Genomic DNA, 16899 nt, shown 5'->3' with positions numbered 1-16899 from the left:
GAAGTCTCCTGAACTTGTTTTTTGACTAAGTAATCATGATAAATAAAGCTTCCTTGAGAGGTGGCGAGTTCTCCAATAATGGCGTGACTCAAGGGGAAGTGAGATAAACACCCCCACGGGTACTAGGGAAGAGAATTCAGACCTCAGATGGGGATTTAGATCAGATAATTTGTACAAATTTTACAATCTAGAATTTTATAATTTTGCTTCTCAATATCTCATGTTTGCGAGTCAGTGCTTTAACACTAAACTGTTTGTTTCAACGCTATTGTCTCCAACTTTAGAGAATTATTTTTGTATCATCAGGCATCAATGTTCAGCTTGTATGCAGGCTAACAATGCTGCAGTCACAGAAGAAATGTTGCTTAAATTTGGTTGTTTTTGGAGATCTTCCTGATATCTTCCCTGATGTTTTGAAATAGTAACATCTTACTTCGGAATTGCATGTTTTAAAATGTTTTCTTTTCAAGAATAAACACTGTATGAACTAAAACACTGCAGGTTGAAAGCCAAAAGGGCTTCAGTGTCTAAATGTTTATTTATTTGACTTTCGTCCCAAAGGTTAACAGCTTTTGCTCTAAGAGTACTTGGACAAATAAGTAAATATGTAGATCAGAACCAAAATTCAATTTGTAATTCTTTATTGTGGCTGCTAGAGCAATGCCAACTAGAAAATGGATCTTTCAAGGAAAATTCTGACTATCAACCCGTGAAGTTACAGGTAAGGAAACCAAATGCACAGATGAACAACAGTTTGATTTAAAAGTCTGAGTTGTGTTCTTGTTCATTTTTAGAAGAATGGAAAAAAGAGGGGGAAATATATGCAATCCTGCAAGAAACTTCTCTTGTGTACAGGCAAAGAATTTGAAAGGTCTTCTCATCCTGTTATTCAGATAATTCAAGATAGGTCAGATGAGTAAGATCTTAGACATCTGGTGTAACAGGTGTTAGGGGATCACAGAGCGCAAGTGCTAGAGCTCCCAGAAGGGGCAAAATGGGCTCTTTTGTCTACAAACACTTGGTACGAAATCTGCACTTGAACCTCAAGGCCTTCTCATCGGTCAAGGCTGCAAGATGTTGTTGTGAAAGATGGAAGGGATCCTACGTACACTCTGTTAGAAAGAAGATTAGAGTTAATTTATCAAGAAGTATAACAAAGTATTGTTTGATATTGGAATCCACTTACATGTTTAAATTGCAAAATCTCTCCAAAATACTGCTACAGCATCTTCCACTTCTAGAATGTATTTTTTAGGACCCAACAGCTTTCATTTATTTATTTATTTTGCCTGCCCCTATCCAATCGCTTTCATGTCACGAGCGGCCTTCCTGGCTGACTGGGGTCCCATAATTAGGACCGATTAGGACTCCCACAAGAAATAGGGCAACTGACATCATCTAGGTGCTATTTGAAAAGTAAGATACTACAACAATTTTTTTTAATCCTACCCATCTATCCAGCTGTTCATATCCATTCAACAACCATTCACTGAGCACCCAAAACATGCAAGGGCCTCTTTGGGGGACCATGAGGGAGGAAGAGTGGGAAGAATGGATCAGAGTATCCTTGCCGCAAAGGAGCTCACACACTGGCAGGGAGAGCAGGGTACAAATACTAACAACTCTAAGCAAGATTTAAGTTTATGTGTTCATTTATTTAGTCAATAAATATGTGCAGAATGTGCACAAAGTGCTACCTGGTAGGGATATAATAGTGAACAAAACAGGTATGGTCACTGAGGCCATGGTGGTTGTTACCATCTAGCAGAAAAGTCAGACATTAAGTGATTTCAAGTGTGTGATTCACAATAAGAAAAGGTCAATACGGTTTCTTTGAAAGCAGGAGCTCTCACTTAGACTGGGGAAGTTGAAAACACGATTTGACCAGGTTCCTAGGAGCTAGGTAGGAGGGAGGCAGGCAGAGTGTTCCTAGTAGTGCAAGCAGCATTCCTGTTATCTTGAAGTGGAGAGAGGGTGGTTCCTTCAAAGAGCTGGAGCCTAGAGGACTCAGCGGTGAGTAGCACAAAATAAAGCTGGAGAGGAGAGTAGAAGGTCATTTCCTGGGAGGTCTCAGAAGCACTACCTTGGAACGTCACTTCCCTAAGAGGAGAAAATACGGGAGGACAGAGGAAGAATAGCGCTTTGTAGAGGAGGTGGCATTTTAACAGGGTCTTGAAGGAGAAGGTGAACTTGAATGTGGTGAAGGGGTATGAAGTGGAGCTCCAGGGTGGAGAGGTGGAGGAGAGAAAAGCAAGTGAAAGCATGTAAAACGCAGAGCTTTGAGAAAACGCCAGGGGTCCAGCTGGAGTGCATGAAGGGAGAGAGAGGGAGGGGAGGCCAAAGTGGAGAGTCAAGCCAGGTCATTTCATTTGAAAGACACCATTTCACTCTCCTTTTAAAACATTGCTTATTTTTAGGGGACCTTGCCTGTTGAAGCCCGAGAGAAGACTTTGTATCTTACAGCCTTTGTTGTGATTGGAATTAGAAAGTCTTTCGACATATGCCCCATGGAGGTGAGTGTTTTCTTTCTCCAACACCCATTATCTATTTCTGTACCATATTCAGGGAATGGAGAGGGGGGGTAGGATGGGGGACTTGAAAATAACCTGAACTCCAGAATTTAAGGAATTCAGAAGTATGATAGATACTAAAGAGCATCTAGTCCAACCCATTCATTGACAGCTGAGAAAACTAGGGCCTGTAAGGAAGGTGAGTTTAATTGTCCCTTGTCACAAGATACTGAATTGTAAATCTGTGATTAGAATAAATAACTTCTGATTGTGATGAGAAGATGACCCCATGTCCCCGGGATCCTACTCTTACCCCTGCTAACTCTGACACTACGTGTGGGACTGCTCTTTTACTACATGGAATCCGTTCAGTTCAGTTCTGTCGCTCAGTCGTGTCCGACTCTTTGCGACCCCATGGACCGCAGCACGCCAGGCCTCCCTATCCATCACCAACTTCCAGAGCTTGCTCAAACTCATGTCCATTGAGTCAGTGACGCCATCCAACCATCTCATCCTCTGCCTTCCCCTTCTCCTCCTGCCCCCAATCCCTCCCAGCATCAGGGTCTTTTCCAATGAGTCAGCTCTTCGCATCAGGTGGCCACAGGATGGAACCACATGGAATACTGAGTGCTAAAGTGCTCTCTATCTCAGAACTGCTAAGGACACCCCCTACCACGCTCTCTGCCTGGGGTTGTGCTGTTTCATTTGCTTGGAAGCTGAGGGGAGAAAGGAGAGGATCCTCTTAAGTGAGTCAACATAGAAGATTCTAAAGATTAACAGAAATGAGATCCTGATCTGGGAAGTAAATTAGACCTGTCCTTCAAGCCAGCTGACAGGACCAAGATGGAAAAACCCAAGGGGACTGGTAGGACTTGAACCACAAAATGAAATAAGTTTTTAGTTTAGTTCAGGAGAATTGTTATATGTGTGTGTTGTTATTGTTTAGTCGCTAAGTTGTGTCTGACTCTTTTGTGACCCCATGGACTGTGGCCTGCCAGGCTCTTCTGTCCATGGGATTTTCTAGGCAAGAATACTGGAGTGGGTTGTCATTTTCTTCTCCAGGGGATCTTCCCGACCCAGAGACTGAACCTGAGTCTCTGCATCAGCAGGTGGATCCTTTAGCACTAAGCCACCAGGGAAGCCCTAAATATATATATATGCATGCATGCATGCTGTCACTTCAGTCGTGTCTGACTCTTTGTGACCCTACGGCCTGTGGCTTGCCAGGCTCCACTGTCCATGGGATTCTTCAGGCAAGAATACTGGAGTGGGTTGCCATGCCCTCCTCCAGGGGGTCTTCATGACCCAGGGATCAAATGCATCTCTTACATCTCCTGTGTGTGTATACACATATATATACACATGTGGGGCTTCCCGGTGGCTCAGTGATAAAGAATCTGCTTGCAATGCAGGAGACACAGGAGACATGGGTTCAGTTCTCAATCGGCCAAACACACGCACACACACATATATATATACGTATGTGGTGGCACTAGTGGCAAAGAACTCACCTGCCAGCGCAGGAGACTTAGGAGATGTGGGTTTGATCCCTGGGTTGGGAAGATTCCCTGGAGGAGGGCATGGCAACTCACTCCAGTATTCTTGCCTGAGAATCCCAAGGACAGAGGAGCCTGGCAGGCCATAGCTATATATATATATATATTCAACAAGACAAAATAATCATCAAGGAACATTGCCAGTGCCTGGTATGTGAGTGAGAGACAGATGCAGCTGGCGAGAAGGTGCCAGACGAGGAGTGAGGAGGATTGCACCATACAGCCTCCTCATCCACTTATCCAAAATAACTATTTCAGTTGTCGCCAAGCAGAGGCATAGAGATTATTTTTCCAGGAATCCTTGGGATCAAAAAAGCACTTTGGCAGCTTGGCTGGTTTTTTTTTTTTTTTTTTTTTTTTTTTTTTGCCGCTGATGGTTTTATTTAGTAAAAATTTTGAAAATGTGACTCTGTCTCAACTCTGCTGGGTGGAGCAGGATGAAGAAAGCCATGTCTATACTTGATGCTTCTTCCCAGAGGCCAGGTCTGACATGGGAAGCAGAAACTAAATGGAAAAACATCTACCCAGGAGGGAGGCTTCAGAAGCAAAAACCTAAACCGATTTGGACAATCTTATTTTCATTTTCCAGGTTACCCTCTGCTCCTTCTCCCAGAAGGATTTGCTTCAGGGAGCCACCATCCATTTCCTCTAAGCCATTTCCCTTTCTACCTTTCGTCTTGCCTGAAACCTGGGAGGGTGCAACCTGGGGGTAGATCCCATCAGTTGATAGGTCAAATCTTGTCAAAGAAACTCAGGTATCTTCTGCTCTTGTTTCCAGAAAATCAGCACGGCTGTAAGTAAAGCTGACATCTTTCTGCATGAAAATGCGCTCTCAACCCAGAGCACTTTTACACTGGCCATTGCTGCTTACGCTCTTTCCCTAGGAGATAAAGCACACCCACAGTTTCGTTCGATTGTCTCTGCCCTGAAGAAGAAAGCTTTCGTCAAAGGTATGACTTGTTTCTGACATTTGTTCAGCAAGTGTCTGATAAGCACGTTGTTGAGTCACTCAGTTGTGTTTGACTCTTTGGACCCCATGGACTGCAGCACACCAAACTTCCCTGTCCTTCACTATCTCCTGGAGTTTGCTCAAACTCATGTCCATTGAGTCAGTGATGCCATCCAACCGTCTCATCCTCTGTCGTCCCCTTTTCCTCCTGCCTTCAATCTTTCCCAGCATCAGGATCTTGTCCAAGGAGTCAGTTCTTCATATCAAGTGGCCAAAGTATTGGAGCTTCAGCTTTAGAATCAATTCTTCCAATGAATATTCAGGGTTGATTTCCTTTAGAATTGACTTGTTTGATCTACTTGCTGACCAAGGGGCTCTCAAGAGTCTTCTCCAGCACCACAGTTCAAAGTTTAATTTTTTGGCATTCAGCCTTCTTTATGGTCCAAATAAACACATAGCATCTGCTAATTCTGGAAAAGGGTGGGGGCATACAAAGTAGAGTGAGACAGAATCCCTGCTCTCAAGGAACAAAGATCTCACAATACAATGTAATAAGCACTGTTATAAGCCCTGCTATTCATTTATTTAGTCACTCATTCACCACATATTTATGCATTCCTTAATTCAACAAATGTGTATGGAGTACCTCCTATGTACCAGGCTTTGTTCTAGGCTCTGGGAATAAAGCAAAAGACAAAAAAGAAAAAAGTTCAGGCCTTCATGAAATTTATATTCTGTTTAGTGAGAGAACATGATCAATAACTAAAACATTGCATATAGTGACTATTCAGTGATATAGTAACCTATTTAGTGATGACTGATATGAAGAAAAATAAAGCAAGGAAGGAAGAGAAAGTGAGGGGATTGGTTGTAATTTTAAACAGGATGGTCAGGCTTAAGCCTCATTGAGAAGATGGTATTTCAGTCAAGACCTGAAGGAAGTGAGGAAGGAAACCAGTGGTTTTCTGGAAGGGTATTTCCTGATAGAGAAACAGTTTATGGAAATGCCTGAGGCAGGAGCGGGCCTGGTGCTCCAGGGAAGGCAAGGAGCTCCAGTGACTGGAGAGAAGGGGGTGGGGGCAGGAGTGGCGTCGGGAGGAGAAGGCGAGGGAGCGCCGAGCAGGACCCGGGGCGTCACCGGAGTCCTGCAGGACTTCTGCATGCAGCGTGTGATGTGCGACCACGGGCGAATGCAGGCTGAGATCCAGCTGCTGCTCCACCACCCCAACCACGCTCCCTGGTTTGGGTCGGCCTCTACGCAGGGCAAGCAGTGCCTGAGTCTGATTCATGTCAAGGTCCTCTGGGGGCCAGTGGGATTCCCCAGAACCTTAACTTCCACTTCAAGTGAGAAGGGAAGTCATTGGAGGCCTCTGAGCAGAAGAGTGCATGACCTAGCTTATATTGTACCAGGCTGACCAAAAGCCATGTTTCATTTTGAAGAATAAAGACATTTCTTCCTATGGGTCAAGAGTAAAGAAATAAAGAGGAGTAGTGGTCCTTGGCCAATGTGCCTTGACCGGCACTGGTGTGGTTGGGTACTTCTGAGCCCTCTCCTGGCTGAAGTTTCCTACAAGTTTAATAAATACTACATGAGGTTTATCACCATCTACAAAATTGGACTTCTGTCATCATTTAAAACATGACTGAATCTCAACATATACTTTAAAACCACTTCTATAATACTTTTCAAATAACACAAAAGAAATATCTTGGGTATTGTAAGAAATGAATCGTAAAATAATAGAATTTAAGAGCTAGAAGGGAATGTATTAGTTCGCATAATATTTGAACTGAAACTCTCTTTAGAAACCAAAGCCTTCATTCCAAAAAAAAGCTTTAAAGAGGGAGGGAAAACATTTTGTCCCTCAAGTCAAGCAAGCAAGGTAATTCTGGGTTGTAAACAGATACATCAGAATTTTGAAGGGGGGGGATGTTGGAGTGATGGAGTTGGAGGTTGAGGTTAGCAGATGAAGAACTGTTACATCCAGAATGGATAGCAACAAGGTCCTACTGTATAGCTTGGAAACTATAGTCAATATCCTATTATAAACCATAGGTATAGATATATAAAGCTTCCCAGGTGGCTCAGTGGTGAAGAATTCACCTGCCAATGCAGGATACATGGGTTTGATGCCTGGGTCAGGAAGATCACCTGGAATAGGAAATGGCAACTCACTCCAGTACTGTTGCCTGAAAAATCCCATGGACGGAGGAGCCTGGTGGGCTACAGTCCATGAGGCCACAGAGTTGGACACAACTGAGTGGCTGAACACAGCACACACACAGCACAGAGCAATAAAAACCAAATATCATCTGGAAACTAATTTATGAAAAGTGCCACCTATATGAAACTGTCTTTAGGGTTTTAAATTGGGAGGAGATAGAATAGTTAAGGTTTGGGTGTGATCTCAAAATTTCCGAACTGTAGTTTTTTTTTTCTATCAAGGAGAAACGTTCTCTAATTTTTTTGGTAGTGTCAATAATAACAATAAGTGTATGTGTATGTATATATCTGGTGCTTTCTCGTTTATAAAAACATTTACATTTGGTATCTCACTTGAGTTTCACTGCAAGGAAGAAAGCACTGTCTACACTTCAGGAAACTGAAAAAATCACAGAATGAAAAGAATCCATCCAAGTTTACAGGTCTGTTAGCAGCCGAGTAGAGATTAGAACTTGGGTACTATTAATAATTCCAGTTTCCTGCCGTTTCCATTCTACCATACAAAAGTATGTGTAGTACATGTAGATGTTCCATGCTGACTTTCCTGAATAAAGACAAACAGCCTTGTTTTTTAAATTTTTATTTTTATCAAAGTATAGTTGATTTACAGTGTTGTGTTGGTTTCAGGGGTACAGCCAAGTGATTCAGCTATCTATTATCTATCTGTCTGTCTGTCTATCTGCTCATATTTAGATTCTTTTCCATTATAGACTAAAACAGCCCTGTCTTAAGAGATCTTGTTCATATTGGTCACCTTGAGAAAATTCTTCTTCCAAAAGAATATGAAACTTTGGAAAACCAGAAGGCCACTGCCAGAAGAAACTTCTAAAAACCTGCTAGAATTGTTATGCCAAATTCACGTTTTTCATGATATTTACCAGTGTGATTTGTTGATGTTTAGGTAATCCACCCATTTACCGCTTTTGGAAAGATGATCTTCAGCAGAAAGACAGCTCCGCACCCAGTGCTGGCACAGCTCGTATGGTAGAAACCACGGCCTACGCCTTACTCACCTGTCTGAACTTGAAAGACATGAATTACGTGAATCCAGTCATCAAATGGCTATCAGAAGAGCAGAGATATGGAGGTGGCTTTTATTCAACCCAGGTAATGCTTCTTTCTCTCGTGCTATCTTCCTGGAGATATTTCTAGTGCCTCCCACACCACATTTTCCACACTCCTTCTGGCCTCCATGGTTCTGTCACCCAATGAGCACACTAAAGGTATGAATAAATGACTAGAATCAAGGACCCCAAGGAACATCTGCACTGACACCCTTCTCATCAGAGGTGAAACTCAGCTCCAGGAGGTTCGTTCACAGAGTTAGTGGCAGAGCCAACATCAGAACTCACACCTCCAAACTCCAAGCCCAGAACTTCCTTTATGATTGTTAGCTACCATGAAGGGCTAGGAGAGTTATCAGCAATTATATTAATCCTATATAAGAAACAGTGGCAAAAAAAAGAAAAAAAGAAACAGTGGCTGCCATGTAAACAAAGGCACTGATGTTCCTTTCCACAATACTAAGTGAAAAGCAAGAGGAATACCAATTATTAGCATGTTTATCTGCCTACCTACCAATGTAAACTCATTGGAACAGTGTATTTTGCATTATAACTACCATGTCGTTGTATAGTGTACATCTACACTCAAGCTTATCTCAAGTGTTAGCATCTTCCCTGTTCCCTGGATGCTTGGGCAATGACAGGGTGTGTGTGTATGTATACAAAATTTAGAGCTAGAGGGGTCCTTCAGGGTGATGTCAGTGATCATCTAATTCTAATCAGGGCAGAAAATGGGTTTCACCATAGGTACAACTGGAGGCTTAGAGAAAAGCGGACACCACTAATGAGTGCTGGGAGACATGGGAGAGAAGGTAGCCACACATTTGCTCTCTCTGATTCAACCACATCTCCCAATTCTGTAGATGAGGAAGACAAGATCTAGAAAAATTAGGTTCATCCCACTAGTGGTAAAAAGAACCTGCCTGCCAATGCAGGAGGCATGAGAGACATGGGCTTGATCCCTACGTGAGGAAGATCCCCTGGAGGAGGGCATAGCAATCCACTCCAGTACTCTTGCCTGGAGAGTCCCAATCACAGAGGAGCCTGGCAGGCTACAGTTCATAGGGTTGCATAGAGTTGGACACGACTGAAGCGACTTAGCACTCTGCACACATTTATTCCTTCAGCAAATAATTGTTGAATAACTACCATGTGCATACCTGCTAAATGTAATGGATGCCAAGAAAGATGTACTGTTGCCCCCAGGAATCTCACATCGCAGTGGGGGGATGCTCGTGATAAACTCTACATAAAGTATTACCAGTTGAGAAGAATGCTCTAAGGAGCAGAAGGGAAGAACATTGAAACAGAATCATGAGAAGGGGGAGATTCTTTATGTCTTCACTGTGGGGCTAGTTAAGCTTAGATGTGAGGATGGGAAGGAGATCCACAGTTGTGCGAGGAGTTGGAGGCATTCTGGAAAGGATGACTTGCCTGAGGTCACATGCTCAAGACCCATGGAGAACCCGGATATGAGCCACACTGCCTTCATCCTTACTGGTGGAGGGAGACTCTTCTTCCCCCTCCACACAGGGGCCCTTAACTAGTTCCACCTGGAGTTTCATCACAGGCGACGCTGACTCACCTTCTCATAGGAAAGTGTATTTGTAAACAGGGGGTATGTAAATGAGTAAACCCATGTTTGTACCTTGCTGTTTGTTGATAGGATACAATTAATGCCATCGAGGGCCTGACAGAGTATTCGCTCCTGGTTAGAAAACTCCGCTTGAACATGGATATCAAAGTGTCTTACAAGAATAAAGGTGACTTCTACCATTATAAGATATCAGAGAAGCATTTCCTTGGGAGGCCAATAGAGGTAAATAAAGAATTTTTTCAAGTAATATTTTATAACTGGATGGGACCTTCAAGATAATCTGTTCTGCCCTTCTTATGCAAATGTAACTGTTCACCCCTTAAACCTAAGATGAGTGCCTACTATGTCCTAAGCAGGGATGCCTGCTCTGTCCTGGGCACTGAGGATCCAGATGTAAAGCACAGAGAACCCTTGTCCTGTAGAGGAGACAGTCATTGCAGCAAAGAGTGAAGACTGAGGTCTTTGCTAGGTTCACGGAAGGACAGAGGGGAGCCTCCTGAGCCAGGCTGAGAGTTGAGAGCCGTTTTTCAAATGCATCCAAATGGGCAGGATGAATCTGGAAGAACCAAAGGAGTTAGCCAGGCGAAGAGAATAGCACACACACTCTTGGACAGCAGAGTAAGAGAGAAGACGCACTTGGGAATCTGCCAGTGGTTCCAGCCGACGCGGGACACGGGCATACTGTGGCCACACCGGAGATGGTCTGCAGGTCGCCCAACAGCCTGTCCCATGTCCTTTGCTACTACTGGACTTTTAAAAATGAAAATCCTGATGGCCAACGAGAACTTCCCGAGGGAAAGAGCACTTTGGAAAAACTAGGTTCCGCATCAGTAATAGTAGCTATCAGTATATAGATGCTGACATGGATTTTTTTTAATTACCACATTTTAGATTATTTAAGGTATATTTAAACATACAAATAACTGGAAATAGCTATTACTGTCCATAGCCTTTTGTGCAAAGTAAATAAGCATGAGGAATAGTACTGAATGCAAAAATCTTTCCAGGTACCTCTCAATGACGACCTCGTCGTCCTAACTACTGGACAAAACAGTGGCTTGGCTACAGTGCATGTGAGTATTTTGTGGAGAGCAACTTGATTGAGGTTATATGTCAGTTTATAGTAAGTAATCTAAAAGAAAGAGATTTTGCCACAAAGTTATAGAAATCTGGGCTTGGGTAACCATAACTGAGGTAAGAGTCATTTATCATTCTTTCTGGTTATCTTGATAGCTATCCCCACAGTTTCTTTTTGAAAATGGCTGTTAATCTTCATATGTGTGTGTATTTCTAGAAATTATATATGTGTATATGCATATAGGTGTATAGAGATAATTTTTATGCTTACATGTATATGCATATGCATATGACGTGTTTATGTATGTATACATTCACACATATATACATGGATGCTGAGGTTAGTAACAGTCACATCTCATTTATCCAACATCACTCCTGACTAATGTGTATATGTAAGGGCTTAAGTGTCTTCTATTTTTAGCCACAGGCTGCATGGACACACATAAACAGTTTAGAAAATCTAAGCTGTAACTGCCAAATGCCTAAAATAATACAAACGACATATTCTGAGCATAAATTAGCATTAACATTAACATATTCTGAGCATAAATTAACATTCTCCTGATTATTTAATTGTGCACTCCTCTTTAGGACGTTTATTCCTTCAAAGACTGTTTATAAGATTGCATGCGGGTGGGAAGATGGACGGTCCACTGTTCTGTCCCTTCTGGTTGCCCTCACTACACCTACTTCTGGCAGCAGCCCTGCCCGTCCATGCACACCTATAATTTGTTGTTACCACAGTGGTTTGCGGGCTGGAGAAAACCATACTTCATGACCTTGTGATGTTCTATGTAAAATTAAAGTGTACAGGCACAAGGATGAAAGTCTTAAAAACTTTCCTACAGAGTGAGGTGCTCAGATTTGACTGCGTGGAATTTGGACCAAGGTTCTGCCTGGAGAGAGATCATTTTTAGCTTACTTTGGGCTTCTCAGTTAGTCTCAAATTGTGGAGTTTGCCAAAAGTCCAGTTGCTGGGAAAATGGGTCTTTAATGCATCCCATTTGCACTGGGTGATAAAAATACTTGCATCCCGTTTTCAGCCTCAGTCCTGCCATAAAACCTTTTACACTCCCTATTTTAAATAGTCTCCTTGTTTACTTGTCCCAATATAGGTAAAAACTGTGATTCACAAAATCAGTACCTCGGAGGAAGTTTGCAGCTTCCATCTGAAAATTGAAACCCAGGAAATTCAAGGTAAAACAGCATGATTTACACTATAATGTTGGCTAAGCAAAAAGAATGCTGAAGATCTTCTCTGATTAGGAAAAATCTGCTAAAGTAATTTCTCATTCAAATTCTTTAATAGGTTGACATCTGAGTAAACATAACTGCTCTTTATTATAATAGAGGTAGCTCATTAATAACAGTTGGAAACTGATACTAAATAACAATATCTAGGTTAAATGTATCCACTGTTGACCAAAAATTGTTCTGACTAAAAAAACTTTCAAAAATGTAACTAGGATCTAGAGAAGTGAGATGGGGTGGGTGTTAGAGAGGAGGCTCAAGGGAAAGGAGACATGTATACTTATGGCCTATTCATGCTGCGCGACAGAAGCCAACGCAATATTGTAAAGCAATCATCCTCCACATAAAAATCAATTAAAAATAAAAGCTGAGAAAAAAGAAAAAGAACGTAACTAGGGACTTCCCTGGTAGTCCAGTGGCTAAGGCTTTGCCCGGTCAGTCCCTGGTCAGTGAACTAAGATCCCACATGCCTGGCAGCCAAAAAAACAAAACATGAAAGCAAAAAAAAAAAAAAAAAAAAAAAACCCGAAGCAATATTGTAACAAATTCAATAAAGTCTTTAAAAGGAAAAGAAGAATGTAACTAGCAGTAAGGGCCTAATTTCAGAACCTTGAATGTCTGTGAATAGTTTTATGTCTGCGCTCCATTCCCAAGCCCTGAATTTCTCTCATCACTCTGCTGGGCTTCTATCCCGTGCCCTTTCTGTATCCCTAGGAGTCTGGCAAATGCACATTTCCCTGCCTCTACCTTCAGCTTGGTCTCCTCAGGACCAACGAGTCTCTCCTAACGCGCCTGTCTTTTCTCTACATGTGGCCCTCACATCCCTCTTCCGATGGGCTGGTTCTCCCGTCCCAGTCTAGAAGCAAGACCGCTTGCACACCCCAGTCCCCCTTGACCCATGGCCTCGGGACCAGGGTGTGTGCTGTTCCTCTGCCCTGATAGCTTCTGCTTGTGACTCAGAGTCCTGCTCCTGCAGGAAATTTCCAACTGCCAGAGAATCTAGATACGGGCGCTTCCTCCCTGCCACCTCCCCCAGACATGTTACCAACACAGATCTACCTTAAATGACTCCTTCCTTATTAAGTTCTTGGAGAGCAGAGAACTGTTCTAATGATTTCAAACAGTTCCTGGATTGTCAGGAGCGGACTGACCACTCCATTAAAACCAGAATTTCCATTAAAATCATCAAAAGTGCCAACTTCCAAATCTCAAATCATTTTTAAGTGTGTTGAGAGGCCTGCTCATTAATGATTCTGTTCTGACATGGTCCAGAACAAGCTAAAAACAGCTTACTCTTACTTTTGTTTGTTTGTCTCTTGTGTGTGCCAGCCTCCAGCTACAGCGGCTCAGAATACAAGCGCATCGTGGCCTGCGCCAGGTGAGCCCGTGTCCACTGGGGGACAGTAGGTTTCAGGGCTTTGCTTCTGCCAGAGGATTCCCTCTCCAAATCTTTTTGAATGATAAAGATGTCCAGAAGATGTGAAATGGTTCCCTTTTTTTAAAATGTGAAATATAGCAGGTATTCTTAAACAGCTACTTACTCTACAGAACAGTTTTGTTTTGCTCATATACACTTTTTTCTCCCATTTTTGACCTTTTTCTAATTCAAATGCTGTATTATTAATTTGCCTTCCAGAAAGGTAGATTATGAGATATAAGTATTAGGAAAAGAGCAAAGTATTCTCTCAGAAGCGGCTCCCACTCTTTTACTTAGAAAAATCACGTTTGCCCAACAAAATCCCGGGTCATTAGCAGCCAGCCAGTGGTTCTCAAATCAGGTTGTACATTGAACTCATCTGGAGAGCTTTTAGAACTCTGCAGAATTCTGTCCGACCTCACACCCTGAAGGGTCTTCAAATGGTAGCCAGGGCTAAGAACCTTGGATTACCCTTAGCAGACTAACTCCAAGGCCTAATTTGACCACTAGTTGCTACTAGTAACAATTTACCATAAATATAATGACTTGCAGGGGCTTCCCAGGGGGCTCAGAGGTAAAGAAAGAATCCACCTGCCAATGAAGGAGATCACCTGCAATACAGGAGAAGCAGATTCTGTCCCTGGGTTGGGAAGATCCCCTGAAGGAGGAAATGGCAACTCACTTCAGTATTCTTGCTTGAGAAATTCCATGGACAGAGGAGCCTGGCAGGCTGCAGTCCATGGATCTCAAAGAGTTTGACACAGCTGAGCAACTGAGCACACACGCGCGCGTGCGCACACACACACACACACACACACACACAATGATTTAACGCAACTGTATTATCATTCTGGAAGTCAGAAGTCCTCAAACCAAGGTGTTATTGGGGCCCTCTTCCTTCTAGAGGCTCCATGGGAAACTTTTCCAGATTCTAGAGACACCTGCTTTCCTTGGCCTGAGCCTCCCTCCCTCTATCTTCAAAGCCAGCAGCACAACATCTTTTAGTATCTCCCTCTGACTCAGATCCCTGATTCCACCATCATATCTGCTTCTCTGATTCTCCTGCTTCTTTCCCTTATCAAGACCCCTGTGATCACATTGGACTCACCTGGATATTCAGGAGACTCTACCTGGCTCGAGAGCCTTACCTTAATCACACTGCAAGTCCCCTTTGCTATTTAAGGTAGCAGAGTCACAGGTTTGGGGATTAAGAGATGGACACCTCGTGGACCATTGTTCTGCTTACCAAGCCACCATCCTAAAATGTTTGTGAAAATATGCCTATATACGTTGGTGATCACACAGTGAATCAGGTAGTGGAAGAGCCAGAGCTAGAACACAGGCTTTTTCCTTCTTCTTTCTACCACCGCTGAGGACCTCCTGTTCTGTTCTTAATTCTTCCTATTCTCAACAACAGTGATTTCTATGGCTGGTGTTTTGCTGTTTATACTTGTTATCACACATGATGCAAAGCATTCAGAATGGGTAACTTAGAAATCCCATGCAGTTATGTCATCGATTAGAGCTGAAAAGGACTTTAGGAATGGTATAGTAGTCCCCTTATTTTAGCGCTAAAGAAACTGAGGCGCCAGGAGGTGAAGGACCCTGCCGAGTTCTCACAGTTAGAGGCAGAGCACAACGCCCAGTCCAGTTTCTAAGCCGCCTCCTTCCGGCAGCGTTACCTGAGACTGCCAGCCTTAAGGCACAGCACGCTGGTTCTCCGCTGCTCCACCTCATCTCCCGCCTTGTCTGTGACCCCAGGCCAGTCCGTCTCCTCTCAGGGTCCCTTCACCAGCTGGGAACGCCCCGCCTTCCGTCCTGGGCCGGTCTCTGCCCTCTGCTCTCCCTCCTCACCCTGCTTCGTCCCCTAAGGTCCTGCTGGAGTCATGCTTCCTCAGGCAGCTCCAGTGCGGCCATTCCTGCTCTGGGCACCTCTCTTCCAGCAGACGGGGTATGATCACTGTCTAAGTCCCTAGCATGTCTTGCGGGGAGGTATGGGCAAATTTCTTCTGGGCAAAGCTAGAATCAGTGTGTGGGATCTACAGGGAGGCACCCCGAGTGAACACGGGAAGGGCTGTGTGTAGGATAGCTAGACACCTGGAAGGCAGCTTCTGAAGGACTCGGGCAACTGTCAGCAAATCGCCCCACTTCTCCAGGCCTCTTCTGTAAAGCAAGAATACTGGACTACCTGATCCCAGAGCCCCTTCCAGTATTTCTACAACGCTGCTATGCATAAAAGGGCTCTCATCAAAAACTTATTAATTTGCATTCCATATTGTTAATCTATAAAAGAAAGCAATAGAGATATGGCATTCAGCATTCTATTCTTTGGGCTTTTTGTTTGTTTTGTCTTTTTTTTTTTTTTTTAATAAACTGGGGACAGAATGTTCAAAAAAAAACCAGGTAGAACATGCTTTTGGCTTTATGATGCTGAAGTTGGGTTGGACAGATTCCAAATGTAACTGTGTAGTACTCATTCATGTGAGAAATTCTTTGCCTTCAAATGCACACTCTCCTGATTTAAGAAAATGCCAGCACAGTTTCTATGTTGAGAGGGTCTCTTTCGTGTATTTAGCTTTTTACAACTTCTCCGTTGTATTCACAAGAAAAGAAAAAAGGATTTCATTTCTCTCCTTCTCTTGGAACAAAATGCCTTTGGGAAGGATTGCTGTCTTTGGCAGCAGGCAAAGGGCTTCTTGAAAGGAAGGTTTCTGTTCCATGGCTGAAACAGTCGCCATGACAACCAGTCATCAAGGCTCCAGCAATTTTTCATAGACACTCTCCACTCAGGAGGCCCTTTTCCGTCGTGTTGACGAGTATTTGCATCTGTGAGCCAGAGCTCCCCACTTTTGGTGACACTCATTCATCCAGTCACGGGGATGCTGGATGCCGTGTTTCCAGTTACACGTTGCCTTATGTTTTGTTCCAAATTATTAATTTGGTGAAGGATGGGGTTAAATTTTATAAGCCAGAACGTTTATACTATTTACACTTTTATGGCAAATATGATATCTCAAACTTCTAACAGGGTCTGCTTTATACATGCTTGATAAGATATGATTGGGGAAATGAGATTCCTTATCACCTCACTAATTTGAATAATAGCTCCCATTTCACTCATACTTATTTTGAGGGGTGAGATCAGTTCATCTTCCCGCTATGAAGCTCTCTCCCCAGGGTCTTCCTTTAATCCTGACTCCTCTCCCAAGTTCTACTCTCAAATGTTCAGTTGTCTCTCCCACATCTTGAGG

At 43.2% G+C, this 16899-nt stretch overlaps 1 protein-coding gene across 2 annotated transcripts in view; it reads left to right on the top strand.

Moving 5' to 3' along the window:
* Positions 1–16899, top strand: part of C5 (complement C5) — an 85806-nt gene that overhangs the window by 57138 nt on the left and 11769 nt on the right. For both annotated transcript variants that reach the window (XM_065947138.1, XM_065947137.1), the window contains exons 26-33: positions 562–721; positions 2418–2513; positions 4845–5016; positions 8141–8346; positions 9970–10122; positions 10908–10973; positions 12096–12177; positions 13561–13609. In XM_065947138.1, coding sequence (XP_065803210.1) covers positions 562–721; positions 2418–2513; positions 4845–5016; positions 8141–8346; positions 9970–10122; positions 10908–10973; positions 12096–12177; positions 13561–13609 — 984 coding nt within the window. The remainder of the gene's footprint in view (positions 1–561; positions 722–2417; positions 2514–4844; positions 5017–8140; positions 8347–9969; positions 10123–10907; positions 10974–12095; positions 12178–13560; positions 13610–16899) is intronic.

The sequence above is a fragment of the Muntiacus reevesi genome, chromosome 10 (assembly GCF_963930625.1).
Source record: "Muntiacus reevesi chromosome 10, mMunRee1.1, whole genome shotgun sequence".
Classification (NCBI taxonomy): Eukaryota; Metazoa; Chordata; class Mammalia; order Artiodactyla; family Cervidae; genus Muntiacus; species Muntiacus reevesi.
The sequence above is the reverse complement of the archived record's forward strand: the minus strand, read 5'-3'. Positions and strand labels throughout refer to the sequence as shown.